The sequence below is a fragment of the Netta rufina genome (genome assembly GCF_964035555.1).
Source record: "Netta rufina genome assembly, chromosome: 4".
Taxonomy (NCBI): domain Eukaryota; kingdom Metazoa; phylum Chordata; class Aves; order Anseriformes; family Anatidae; genus Netta; species Netta rufina.
In genome coordinates, this window is record NC_140127.1 from 1,398,479 (window position 1) to 1,412,077 (window position 13,599).

The 13,599-nt window shown below is 40.2% G+C and overlaps 1 protein-coding gene across 1 annotated transcript in view; it reads right to left on the reverse strand.

The window, feature by feature from the left end:
• LOC311208752 (bifunctional heparan sulfate N-deacetylase/N-sulfotransferase 3) overlaps window positions 1-13,599 on the reverse strand; it is a gene marked incomplete at both ends in the record, with an annotated part of 68,028 nt that overhangs the window by 43,238 nt on the left and 11,191 nt on the right. The window contains one exon of the mRNA XM_084285684.1: window positions 1,915-2,002. Within this exon, the coding sequence (XP_084141810.1) occupies window positions 1,915-2,002 (88 nt within the window). The remainder of the gene's footprint in view (window positions 1-1,914; window positions 2,003-13,599) is intronic.

Consider the following 13,599-nt stretch of genomic DNA (forward strand, 5'->3'; position numbering starts at 1 on the left):
GGTCAAACATTTAGCGAGTCTAGCTGATCTCTGCTGTACCCAAAAGAAACCTGTGAGGGACTAATCGGTTGTAAATAACTGAATTCTTTCCCTGCCTCTTTTCGTCATGTGGCAAGTAATACTGACCAAGGAGCACAAACACAGAAGGAGTTATACACATCCCTCTGCTACATAACATGCACAGAATCAAGCACAGTCAAGTTCCGTGTTTCTTCAGCTTTGAATCGGGCCTTTTGTTTCCTAGTTTCAGCTAACTCGTTGCTTTGTCTCTTTCATATTACTATCCCTCAGCTATGACATTATCTTGTATTGTCTTCTGTCTCTCTCTTCCAAGCTCTCATGTTGTCCTGTTTTGCATGCATACCTTTTTCTTTGCTTCTTCTATATCACATCCTATTTAATACTTTATCCTTTATTTCTTCATATTACTGCAGTGGCTTATGTGGAGGAATGGTTAAGTGAAGTAGGTCATGCGAATGTTGAGCAACTAGGAGGTCGCGAGCTAAAAAAGTATCGAACGCAGCTCATATGAGTCTGAGAAAGTACGTAACATCTGGGAGCTAATCAGGCACAAGGACACGATATCTGTTGGTGGTTTGGGAAAGTACTAACTGTGTTATTTCGGTCAATGGGAGTGAGAAACTAGCTGATAAAATAGAGAAATGCACTAACCAATCATGAGCTTAGCTTTTGCAATATGTATGAGCTAATTATATTGAATTAGATAAAAGACGACTGAGCTATCCAATAAATTGAAGTTCACTGATCACTCATATTGAGCGTCTGTGTCTTCCTTCCGTCGACAACAAATGTCCTCGCAACAGGCTTAAGTATAACATTATTTTAATGAATAATATATATTGCTATGGTATCGCTACCATAGAGGTTAAACTATCCAAACGGACAAACTGGTAGTTCAGAAGATCACTCAGTAAAGTCAATAGGAAATTTTATTTGATCAGTGGAATTTACCACTCAAAAAAGGTCAAGAGGAACTGAATTTTAATAAAGGGGAGGAGGAATTCAAACTGTTCCCCACAGGCACCTACTGCAGGTGATACAACTTACTAAAAATTTCAGATTCCTCATCCTAAGATGCTCCAGCCACCTAAAATTACTACCTAAATTCTCCAGGTGCTCAGGAAATGGTTGCAGAGAAAAATTCATTGCATTACCCTACATGCTTCCCTCTCCCCATTTCCTGGGACAGAAGAGACCCTGTAGTAAGCATCTAAGCTGAGATTTCATGTCCCACACTTTGACTGAAAGCATGAAGAAATGATATGAGATGTTTTTGTGACACCATCAGAACTGATTCAGTATTATACAATGACACACATGTAACACATACAAAGCATACAGAAAACTGTCATGGACTGCTTTTGCAAATTTTCTTCCTGGCCCTGTGACTCTGGCATTTCTGCACGTCTTGCTGTGCAGGAGGAGAAGGAAACGTTCCTCTTACTCAGGAAACTTAATAGCCTGACAAGACACTTTTCTGAAGGGCTTAGTCTTCTCAGGCTTAGAAACTACAGCTTGGCTCTCCTACGTCCATGTCATTGCTCTCCTTACTGGACTATTACATAAAGCATGAATGCAATAATTTTTTAAGAGAGAAATGTAGCTGCAAAGAGGTATTTATAGACTCTGCCCACACGATTATTTCCACAGAGACTTAGCTCAAACAAAAGGTTAATCCAGAATAATAAATTTAGGAGAAAAAAAATGATTTGATAAATCACACAAATTATGTCCCACAGCAACCTGGAAGAAAGAACTTTTTTTTTTTCAGTTATACTAAAATGAAGGAAATTACTCCCTCTACTTAGACTGTTAGTCCCTATCATTCCTATGTCCCTCAGTACTACAAAAAACACCATAAAAATGAAAGTTGCTTTAGTTTTTCATTCTTACCTGTGTGATAGAATTTCCCTGAAAATCCCAGGTTGAAAGTAAAATTTGTAATCTGAGCTCTCAAAAGATTCTGAGTGTCAAGCAGGGCCTGAAAAAGAACATATAACTGTAGCAAACTACATCTGGCACAGAAATTTAATGTAACAACATAAATACTTTTAAAGGCACGTATGTTTCCAGTTTTCTCTCTACAAAAGCAGCAGTTTATGTATGACAAAGAAGTTATATTTTAATTACCACTTAAAGATTAAAGACAGGATGCAAACCGCATTATTTTTCTTATAAAGGTGACCAGCTACTAAAAGCTTACTCCCTGGGTCATTAGATGTGGAGACAAAGGTATTTTCACTGGCTTGTGCCTTTCTCTTTACTCAATAAATGTGGAACACAGCCAGGATCAAAACTCAGATCTCGTGTCCCAGACTGCTGCTCTGTTTGCTAGGGTGCATAGCATTTATTAGAATTACTTTTCTCTAGATCAGGTCAAGCACATACACAGCATTTTATTCATGTTTTGAAATTACTGCCAATGAAAGAAAAACACACAGGAAGACAGAAAGAAGTTAAATGAAACCTATTCCACATCAAAGAACTTAATGCTACCCCCAAACTGTGACTCACTTCTCAGACAGTTATCATCCTGGCTGTCAGCATAAATGTACTCGCACTACATTAGTACAAACAAAAAAACAGCATGCAGAAAGAAGGGGGAAAGCTATTACTCATCGGATACAGCTTCACTCTTTGATTTCAATATGCACCCCTTCATCTGTCACTCCCAAGATTTACAGATTACTTTAAGGAGTTATCTCCCAAACTCTCCTACTCTGCTGTCGTTGTTTACTATTTCAATTTTTCAGGGGTAATGGAGAAAATCTAGCTCTCCAATACAAAAAAATACAAAAAGCCAAACCCCTCTGCAAAGCAAGAACAAAACTTAAAACCAAAAAGCCTCCTCTAACACGAGGCCCAGACCACACATTCCTCCAAACAGCCTGTCTTGAGCTCGAGCTGACAGTAGCTACTTTCTGAGCACATTGGGCTCCTTGAGATTCGTGAGACTGCACATAGCACAGCCGAGTCACACGGCCAGCCACAGCACATGGACATGCCCAGGCACTCATGTTGACTGCTACGTAGCAACACCTTGGAAAGAAAGGAAAATTTGTACATCAAAAGTCATAAACGAGTTTTCAAAGTCAACATACAATATACCACAGTTGTTTTAATACACTACTTAAAAACAAGACCCTTGTTGGAAGTAACTCAAAGTGTGTTGTGAAAGGGGTGAGTATTTAAAATCACAAAAGAAATATTAAAATCATCAGAAATTTTCAAAAGTTTAAAGGTGAAGTAGGTATCCCACTCCTTGAATTCAATGACAATTTTCTGCCTTGACATACATGACCCTTATGACCATTTTCATTGTATTAGCAGCTTACAATTTTTATTTTTTAAACCAAAAAGCCAAAGACAACAAAATATTAGCACAGAAATCAAGTCAAGCTTTGGAAATAGGCATAAAACAGTTAAGTTTCTTAAAATACGGCCCTGTTTCACAGACCACAGTGATATCTACCTTATCAGACAATCTTCTGGGCACACAAGCTCTCCTTTGGGTCTTTTAGAGGCTTCACCTACCTCAGTTCTAATAAAAGTACGACCTCTATCTACAAACTCAGTCAAGCCTGCCTCCGTAAGCTCCTGTATCTACACTGCATTGACAAAGCCCAGCAAAGGCTGCCAGTTGCAGGGGCCTGCCCTCCACACTAACCTTTAGAGCCTGAAAGCAGCAGGCACAGAGCTCCCCGTGCACCACAGCGGGTGCCTCTGCCCTGCTCTGCGCTCCCCTTCCAGCGCTGAGTATCTCACCTGGCCCCAGCGACAGATTGCAGCACTGCCAGAAGGGGAACACAACAGCCAGTCTCTTTACTATCCCATTCATCGCTGTCACAACAGCCCCTCACCTCCGTAGCTTCTTGTCCCTGGCCCCTCCACTGCTGCTGGGACAAGAGGAGCCCTGGGGGAAATGTGGGGTGAGGCCACGGCCCCCTGAGACTGAGGCTGCAGCAGCTCAGCAACCTGTGGCTCCGCCTGGCTCTGGGGGGCTGGTGCTTGAGACAGCTGGTTGGCAGCAACAGGAGAGACAGTCCTTTCATCCCTGTGCTGGAGGGATGCAAAGCTGAATTTTGCTGACACTGCTGGCAAAATATGAGCACTTTCACTCCTGAGTCATCATTAGCACTCGCCTTGTTTTCCATTTTGGCAGACCAGAGCATTAGGCATTAAAACTACATCAATCACAAAGCTAAACCTAGGAAAGAGCCATCATATTTCTGCCTCCCGTGCCCAAAGGCCATTGTATTGGCTTCCCATCATCTTGCCTCTCCCACTGTCCTCTTCAGCACATAGCTCTACCAACAGTGAGAGAAGGCTTCATGGAGCAGTAGCAGTAAGGCAAAGATCATTGTCTTCCAATAGAAAGGAAAGCCTGAAAAATGTCCTGCAAACCATGACCTTTAAAAAGGGATGAGTAAAATGAAGCACAGAACAGAGATCTTTGAAAACAAGCTTGAGCCTTCTGGAGTGGAATATTGTGAGAAATCTTGCACCAGCATAACGAGGACTTTTGCACAGCCGAACTGATCAAGGATCACTGAGGAGGCTCCCTATCCTAATGAAAGGTAGCAAATCTGCAGATGATATTATTAAAACCATCCTTGAGCTGCCGGGAACTGATTCAGTGAAAAATTTATCTTTTTAGCGAGAGGCACAGTTAAAAATGTAGGAGGTAAATGCTATGGCTATAGACTTCTTATATTAACAGTACGTAACTTCAAATGAAAGAGACTCTGAGTACAGCTTGACAGCGAGATGACATGAATGGGCTGTAAAGCTCTGCTCCTCAGAGTCAGGTTCAACAGACCCCGCCAGAAGAATGAAACAGATGTTTAGAAACCCGTCAAAAATATCATACTGAAGGCGTTTGCATAGCAGGGAAGTAGGTTCCTCAGAAATCCAGCAGGGAGGCAGACCTCTGGATTTTCCTGTGCTGTGTGACTTTAAAGAAGTTTAGGGAAAAAATTACATTTGTTATGGTAAAAATTTAGTTACACAGGATAAAGTCAAAGTCACAAATGAACAGATCAGATTGGTAACATGACTTTATTTCTAAATGTGCAATATCAAATATAAAAAAATCTCAAAGCTATCTGCCCCCTTCCCAGCAAACTGGAAGACTACTGTGTGTAGTCTCTGGCTCCAAAACATTTAAATTAAATTCTTCTTTATGGTGTGTTTACTGCCCCTGAGCATCAACCTCTGAACTGTAAGGAACTGTGATTTATTTTTGAGCTGGTGGTCTTATCCTCTACTTTTCTAACATCTTCACAGCTTCCCAGTGATGGAAAAACAGAACGAAAAGAAAGTAGAGGGGCTGGAAATGCTCAAGCTTGGAAGAGCTTGCTGCTGCTCTTCCAGGCGTGCTGCAGCCATCCAGCTGACAGGAGAGCTGTGGTTTTGGGTTTGCAAATGGAAGGTGAGAGAAGGGTAGCAAAAAGCCCACCGTGTTTCTGTGATAATGCAATGTAGGGTTTACTTCTTTACTGGGAGTTAGTGTTACTGGTGTAATTATCACTTTCTCACAACCACAGCTGCCTGGTTGCTGCATTTTCTTTAGGGCAGTGGTCACTAAGACGTCCCTTGCTCCACTCCTGACTGATCTCTTTCCATCACAAACAAAACAAAAAGGAGAGTAACGGAGATCTGGAGTTCACCTGCTACAGAATGAACTTCAAAAGAGAGCCTATTGTTTTTTTGGCCACCTTACTCTCATTAAAACCAACAGGTGGTTTGCTAAAATCTAGCAATGCTGTTTGAAAATGTACCAGCTAATACCAAGGGTGTAGCTGCTCACCTGCTCTATCTGCAAAGAGGGTGTGCAAAAACCTACTGTGAACCATTTTCCGTACAGACAAGCTGAGATAACATTTGAGTTGTCATGCCTATGATTATTTTCTTGGTGACTTGACATTTTACACATTTTTCAGGTTCTAAAAACAAAATGTTAAAACTCATGAAAAATATATAGTAGCAGATGGCAGGGACTATTACTGTGAGTTTCAATTAGAAACACTGAAAGAGAAGCAGGGAGGAGGAAAAGCCTGAAATTTCATTTCTAAATGCTATTCTATACACTTAAGGTAAGCTGGTGATATTTATTTTATGATTGCTTTATGAAACGTCCCTCTAGGTATGAGATGTTACATAAATATGCTAGTAACAAAGAATATATTTTAGAAACTGTTCAGTAAAATCTTCACGTGTTTATAAATAATTATTTAGTATATTTGTTACACTTCCACTGGTACCTGTAAGGAAAATAAAGTGCTGGATGCGTAATCACTATTAGGTACACAACTACAATGGAGTATTTTCTTTTAAACTTTTCCTAGCTCACATATTAGGTTTAGGAAATTTCTTTCTGCAGAAGTCAAATGTGAGAATTCAATATATGCTGAGAGACCCCTTTGTTCTCCAACAGACCAAAACGATCTCAGAAAAGGCCCTGTTACTATCCAATGAATAGATGAAATTTGCCCTGACAGTTTAGAGTTCTCCCAATCCTTGCATCTGACATGTTTATAGTATAATGAAATGAATATAAGAAATCGTGTATGTTGTAAATAAAGTCGGATTCTCAGGTGATTAATCAGCTCAGCAAATGTAAGCTGCTGTAACTGCCAATGGGATCTCATGAAATTTTGAATTTAAGAGAAAATGGGCTTTAGGATCACAAACAGAGCAGCACGAGCCAAGAGAATTACTATTGAATTGAAATATTCACACAATGAAAATGCATGAGAATCCCTGCCCTCGTATATAGATGGTCTCCTTTCTTGACAACCATAATATTTAGCTCTTCTTATCGCTTTTCATTCAGAAATGTCAGCTATGTTTACAAAATAACGAGTTTTATTTCATTTGTCTCCTCTTGCAGAAAGGACAGAGACACAGACAGATGACATGGGTTGTCAAAAGCTTTTGCTCACGTAAATCAGCAGTAAAGCCAAGAACAGAACTCCTATTGCCAAACTTGCTTCCCGTCTCCATAGCCAGGAAACCATTCTTCTTCATATACCTCCTTGTATGATTTCACTTTACAGCCTGTCAGAGATACCAGAAGTGTCAACTTGTCTTTGGTAAACAGACAGTAGCAATTTCCTCAGCATCAACAAATTTTTCAAACCCAAACATCTTGGCTGATCCAACAAAGTTGGGAATGCTAACTCTGTTCTACAGAAAAGGAACTATTGTGTATTTCTGTAGTCATACCAACGTATTTATGACTATTTTCTTCCTCAAGAGCTGTTGGAGAACTTAGACACCTGAAAAGCAAAACAGTTCATAACACTTAATTTTACTTGTAATCACTTAACTAAATTGGCAAGGAAATAGACATAGCCTCACAATGCTGCAGCATTAAGATACTCAACTTCAAATTAGTACCTGCTTTCATGCTGGTAAGAAAAAGAAAGCTTCATAATTTTCCAAGAATGTCTGACCTTTCTTCTCCTCCTTTTTCCAGGAAAAAAGTCTCATTTTCAGAACGCTTGCTTTACTGTTTCATATTACATTAGGAATTACTTCGCTTCTTACGTCATACTGGCTCTTAAAAGGCAAGGATTTTCGGAAAAGCTAAAACAATTTAGTAAGTATAGTGTGAAAGCACGTGAGTGCTTTAACCTATGTTAAGCCCTGCAAGAGAGAAGAAACAGAACTAAAGCTACTTTGACTTCTGACTGGAGGTCTTAATATAGGGCTTTAACGAGCTGTAACTGATGTGATGTGCTTTTACTGTACACTTCTAATGCCATTGTTTTGCCTTTCCTGAGCTTGTCCAAGCTCTGAGGAAAGCTCTGCAACTGAAGCTGTCTGGGTATGTACAAGCACACCACCTGCCTCCCTCCATCCTTCCTTTCTGCAACATCCAACCTTTCCTAAAGTTCCTATCCACATTGCAAATTCACTTGCTTAAGAGAAAAAAAAAAAAAAAAAAAAAGAAGAGACAGTGGGGGAAGAAATAGAGAAGTGAACGTAACATAAGACTGAAGTTTGCATTTATGATACATTCAAAAGTACTGATTTTTAGAGCACTGTGCTTTTTTTTCCAGCAGTTCAACAACCACTACTTAAAACTTCCCATGTGGACTTTGAGGTTTCTCCGTTATATTTTGCATACCAGCCCCGAAGCTTTGAAGCAGTAGCAAGGTGTCCAGCGTTAGAGGCGAGACATGGCTCGGTGTGGCAGCACGGCACAGAGCAGAGCCCAGGTTAACAACCCATGCCTCAGTACCAGCTTTGGGCTTCTTCTGGCACTGCTGGGGTTTATGGCAGAAAAGGAAGAAGAAGAGACACACTGCCTAGGGAAGGGAGAGATGAGGAGAGCTGAAAGGATCCATTAGAAATGTTGCAGGAGTGTGATAAGGGACTAAGAGTGAGCCCCGGTGACAGAGCAACCAGGAGATGGGAAGGCAGAGGCAAGAAATTGGGGTGTTTGCAGGCAGCATGGCAAGGAGAAACAGAAGGCAGTGTCAATAAGGGTCCCTCCCAAATGGCTGGGAGTCATTATTTTATTAGACAGACTATTTTGCTTCTGAGGAAAAATGTTTCCCTCATGATAAATTATGTATTTCAGAACATCATTAAAATTCAGTATCTATTCTTCCTGGATTTCCAAGACTATCATCTTGACACCCATTACCATAAACATTTAATCTATGCAGGAGAAAGAATAATTGCTTTGGGTATACCGGGTATATTTTGATATCCTTCAAACAAAAGGAGAAGACCACTTACATTTTCCCTGCGCTTAATTCTCTTAACAGAGTTGATGCTACAGAGAGGGCAAGGGAAGAAAACTAGAAAAATCTCCAGCCTTTTCAGCAAAGCGTTTGTCAGGCAGAGTCCATGAATTATGAACAGACCCTAAAGCATGTAAGCATGGAGAGGACACTGCTCTACAGTTTGGCAGAAGCAAGGTGTCCAGGAGGACACAATCCAGCAGAGATGACTGTTGAAACAGGGATGGAAAAGCTAAGCTGCTGACAGTAATTATGTTCAAGTTTATAAGGCATCAGATTCTAGGTGAGCTGAGGACAACTGTGCCTGCTATTTTGTACAACAAAATTAAAATAGGGAAAAAAAGCTTTAAGATACAGTGACTTACAGAAAAAATAGTCTTTCAATTAAAAACAGATTTTGAAAAGTCTGCCAAGTCCTTTAGAAAATTAACAGTTGAAAAGTACCATACACCAGCAAGATGCCTGTTTGCAAAGTACATGGTACAAATTAAAACAGAAAATGTGTGCAAAATTCTTTGAGGAAGAGTTTAAGTCCCTGGTGTTACTTAAAAATCATTATGGTCTACTGACAGCTAGCTTCTACCTGCAGCAATTAGCTAACAGGAATACCTCAGAGCCCAAATCTTTAATGTGCAGGACAGGCAGAGCTCCCACCGATGGCATTAGCTTGGACTGTTTGCCCCATACATTCATCTGAGGATCTTAACAGACCTCCCGTAAATATTAGGGACCATACCCAACAGTTAAAGAAGTCAGTGCAAACCTTCTCAATAAATTCAATAATGTGGCGACTCTGCTTCTCTTCGAAGTGTTAATAAACTGAGGTATCACACTGAAGCCTGATTGCGTGCATCTCATTTTTACAGTGTCCAATATGATACACAGCAGACCTGATTGTCAAAAAATTCAGGCGAGACACCTTCAATTTGTGCACATGAATACTGTAACTGTGGTGACATGCAAGCTTGATACAGGGATCTGAATTTGACATCCACTAAAACATACTAAAAATGTACAAGTAGCCACTTTTGATACAAATCATTTGAGACATTTTAAGTCTTCTATCAGAACACACTGTTTTAACGTTAGTGGGTCTTCCTTTGCAGGCTTTTTTTTTGTCACAAATAATGATCTTGATGATGGTCCAATTACACATTTTTAAGCAATTAGGCTCTTTCATCTAGATATAGCATTTGTACAACTAAGAGACTTAAGAAATACTTCTAAGTTCTTTAGTCAACTTCTCACTTCTTGGAGGTTGAGATAACAGCTAATGAGAATAAGCTAATTATGGCAAGGTAAATTGAAGGTTTTAAATACTTGGTGCCAATAGTATTTAATAAAGTAATGTAATTAGCATGCTGTTTTCAGGATTCTGCATTATTAGCTCTTAATTAAACTGTACTTTGACGAAAGAGGCGACTAGCACTAAACAGCTAAATGATCTCATTATCCTGCAGTTAAGAGAAAAAGAGCCCTGCATTTCTTTTAATCAGAGGTCAAAACACCTAGACCAACTGAAGTAGAACTAACACACACCCTAATACTGCATAGGATATTTTTCCTGAATTTTGGTCAGACAGAATTCAGTGGAAAGCTTGTTGGTTCTTGCATTTTTGTCTAACACAACATCTGCTTGTGAAACAACACATAAGAAAAGGTAAATTCTCAGTATAACAAATCAAAGTAAGAACAAAGTAACTCTAAAGTGCTTTTAAAATCTCCTCATACTAATCCAGTTAAATTCTTGTAAATTGGCAATTGTTGATGAACTAGTACAGCTGGAAACTGAGGTCTGTTAGCCACGGTGCAAGCATTCAAGTACCCTGTACTGCAAACCTGTACACACACCACTCAGCTGCCTCAACACTGAGCACAGACCAGCTCTTAGGGTGACAGATCCTCTGAGGGCGCTCTTAGGGTCAGATCCTATTCCAGTCCACCTCTTGGCCACTTTGCTGTGACTGCTTAGTCGTGTTTGTCTACACCACATCCCATCAGCAGCAGAGAAGGTATACAAGCTGTTTATTGATTCATGTAGACACTTTTCTTGGTAACTGAAAGTGTCAGGCCTCAACCACTCAGAAGCAAACCATTTCTACCTTTGCAACTCCTCTTCAGACAAGAGGCACTTCGTACCTGGTTTGGTAAGATGCATGGTATTCTGTCAAAGAATTTTGTCAAAGAAGTTAGAACATCAAGGCTATTCAACTCAAGGGTGCCTGTATTTTACAGAAGTATTACCCAAGCTCCTAATACTATATTCATTATTAGCATCTTGGTGTCTTATTTAATGCTTCCTTCCAGCTTTCACCACTGGGCACAGCAGTCAACATTTGGCTCAAGGACCAGTGGCTTGTGTGGCCACTGTGTGGCTCCATGTACCTGCTGAACGTACCCAGAAGGTTCAACACGAAGAATTTCCAGGCTTAATCTCTCCACAGGAGAGACCCCAGTTGCCTCACTAGAATACATACCAAGCAGCAGCAGCCATGCAATTACATGTGCCCTGTTTGCACGCTATTATCCGTGGCTGTATGACCCCATCCAAAATGCCAATGTTTTTAGAGATGCAAGTTAGATTTCAGGCCCACCTTCTCACTCACGGCCTGCACACAAAACAGTAAATTTGTTCCGAAAAGCTTGTCTTATAGATATTCGTCCCCTAAACCTATTCCTACCATACCTACCAGCCTGTGTTCTCTCCCACACTGCTACCAACATGTAGGACTCACCTCCCTTTGGGTTTCCAAAGCCCCTCCATCTAGACGAAAAAGAGACAGTAGGTGCCATGGGCACAGAGTGCTGATCAGCCAGGGGCAGGTCAAGGCAAAGGAATAAACACAGAGCTCGCTCTGAAAGCTCTGCTCTAGCACAGGCACAGATCTGTATCTGTGTCTTATAGTGCCCTGATTCCCCAGCAGCCAGGAGGAGTTCAACCACCCTCAAGAGCTGTCCCTATCTGTCACATCTGATTGAAACTGGCCAGCAGGTTCAAAAGTCATTAGACTGATGGATTGACAAAGGCAAACGGGAATATTAAAAATGCATGGTTTCTTTAGGAAAGGAAAGTTAAAATACAGTGTCACTGTTGTATACGTCAAGCCCCAACAGTCCGTGACTATGTCCTTCTGAAAAACTCTTCTTTCTTCAGCGTCAGGATTCTCAACCTCAGTGCCTGAGCCTGGATATACTCAGAGTGAGCTGTCCCATAAGCCCAAAAGCTTGTGCTTCCTCTTCAGCGGAAGTTTAAACAAACAAGAATTTGAAATTTTGTCTACATCTTTACACAGCTGATCACAGCTCAACAGTGGGTGGTATTTATCTATTTTTCCAGAGCATATAAAACTTTAAAGCAGTTAAAATTTTACATTTTTCCAGCATTAAGGGTGATCACTACACAGTAACTGCAATTACAAAATAAACTTATGTGGCCACACAAAAACTCAGATCTCAGACTAAGGAAAAACAGGTTGCAATTTAGGTAGCTTGAAAAAGTGGATATCACATGCTATGTCTAAAACACCGGTATCAGACAAAGAAAGATCCTTTGGTGTTTTTCTGTTCCCCAGGTTATCCTCTTTTTTCCTGGTAACACTATGGCTTCTAGACAAGCACAATTATATTTGTACTAATGTTCAGCTGTATATAATGGAGAACAAGTAAGGGACTAATGAATGAAGACTTGATAACATGAACATTACAGTCCGTTCAGAAATAGGTTTCTTGTTTCTTTCCCCATTCCCCTCATGAAGCCTAGAAGATGCCTGAGCTTCTCTTACTACTCAGTCTGTGTAAAACCACCTACCTACCCCTCTGTCCACCTTTGATTCTTGTCTTGGGTGAGTTGATGCCCAGCAAAGCTTTTTCTATTTGTGCTCCCACCTTTATTGCCAGAAAAAAAAAAATCTTTGACCAAAAAGTTTCATCATCTCTTTCTGTCTCAAAGTTTGATGTCAGGAACAGCTGGGAATTCAGCCTGCTCACCAGCTAAGAATCACAAATAACTGTTTTTAACCCTTATTCTTTTCAGTAGTTCCCAGATTGTCGAGTGAAAATCCTGTTACATCACCAATGATATCAAAGAATTGACAGAAAATGAAAAAGCAAGAAAGGAAGGCCAGCATGAAACAGCTGGCATATAAATCTTCTCAAGTCCTGTGCTTTATGATTATAAGTAGTCAACACAGAAAGACATAGTAGGAACTTCATTTACCTTAACCTAAGTTTGGATAGTTTCATAGGCTACATGTACGTATTATGTAAGAGTCAAAAGAGAAACACTCTAGCAGAGAAAAAAAATCAGGATTTTTGGTGAAACATGAGACATTAATAAGAGAAACACAAGGAGAGGATTTAGTTTGAAGTGTTAATATACCTCTCCTGGTTTTGCATGAATGCTCACATTTCTGAAAGGCAAGATTATAGAAGCTAGAACCAGGTAAATATCCCAACTGACAAAATCCCACATCTGGGGACTCAAACCAACATACAGGGATCTAAACTGAACTCCACATTTCATTACACTGTACAAGTGTGAGTACATCTTAGTACAAATTCCTTGCCAATATTATGCTGCTTCCAATAGCATGTTTCATCCTCTCTTGTCGAATCTAATTTTTAAAGACTTACATAATCCTTTTACTTCCTTTTGGATATTACCCTCTATTCAGCCACACGCTATTATAAAGAACTTCGAGCAGTTCCTCAGCCAACACTTAAAACATCTCAGTGCCTTACATCAAATAATGTTTATCCAGCCTCATTGCTTACACCCTGCAGACATCTGTAGCCTATTGCTTTTTTGCTTTGGTCACCATCA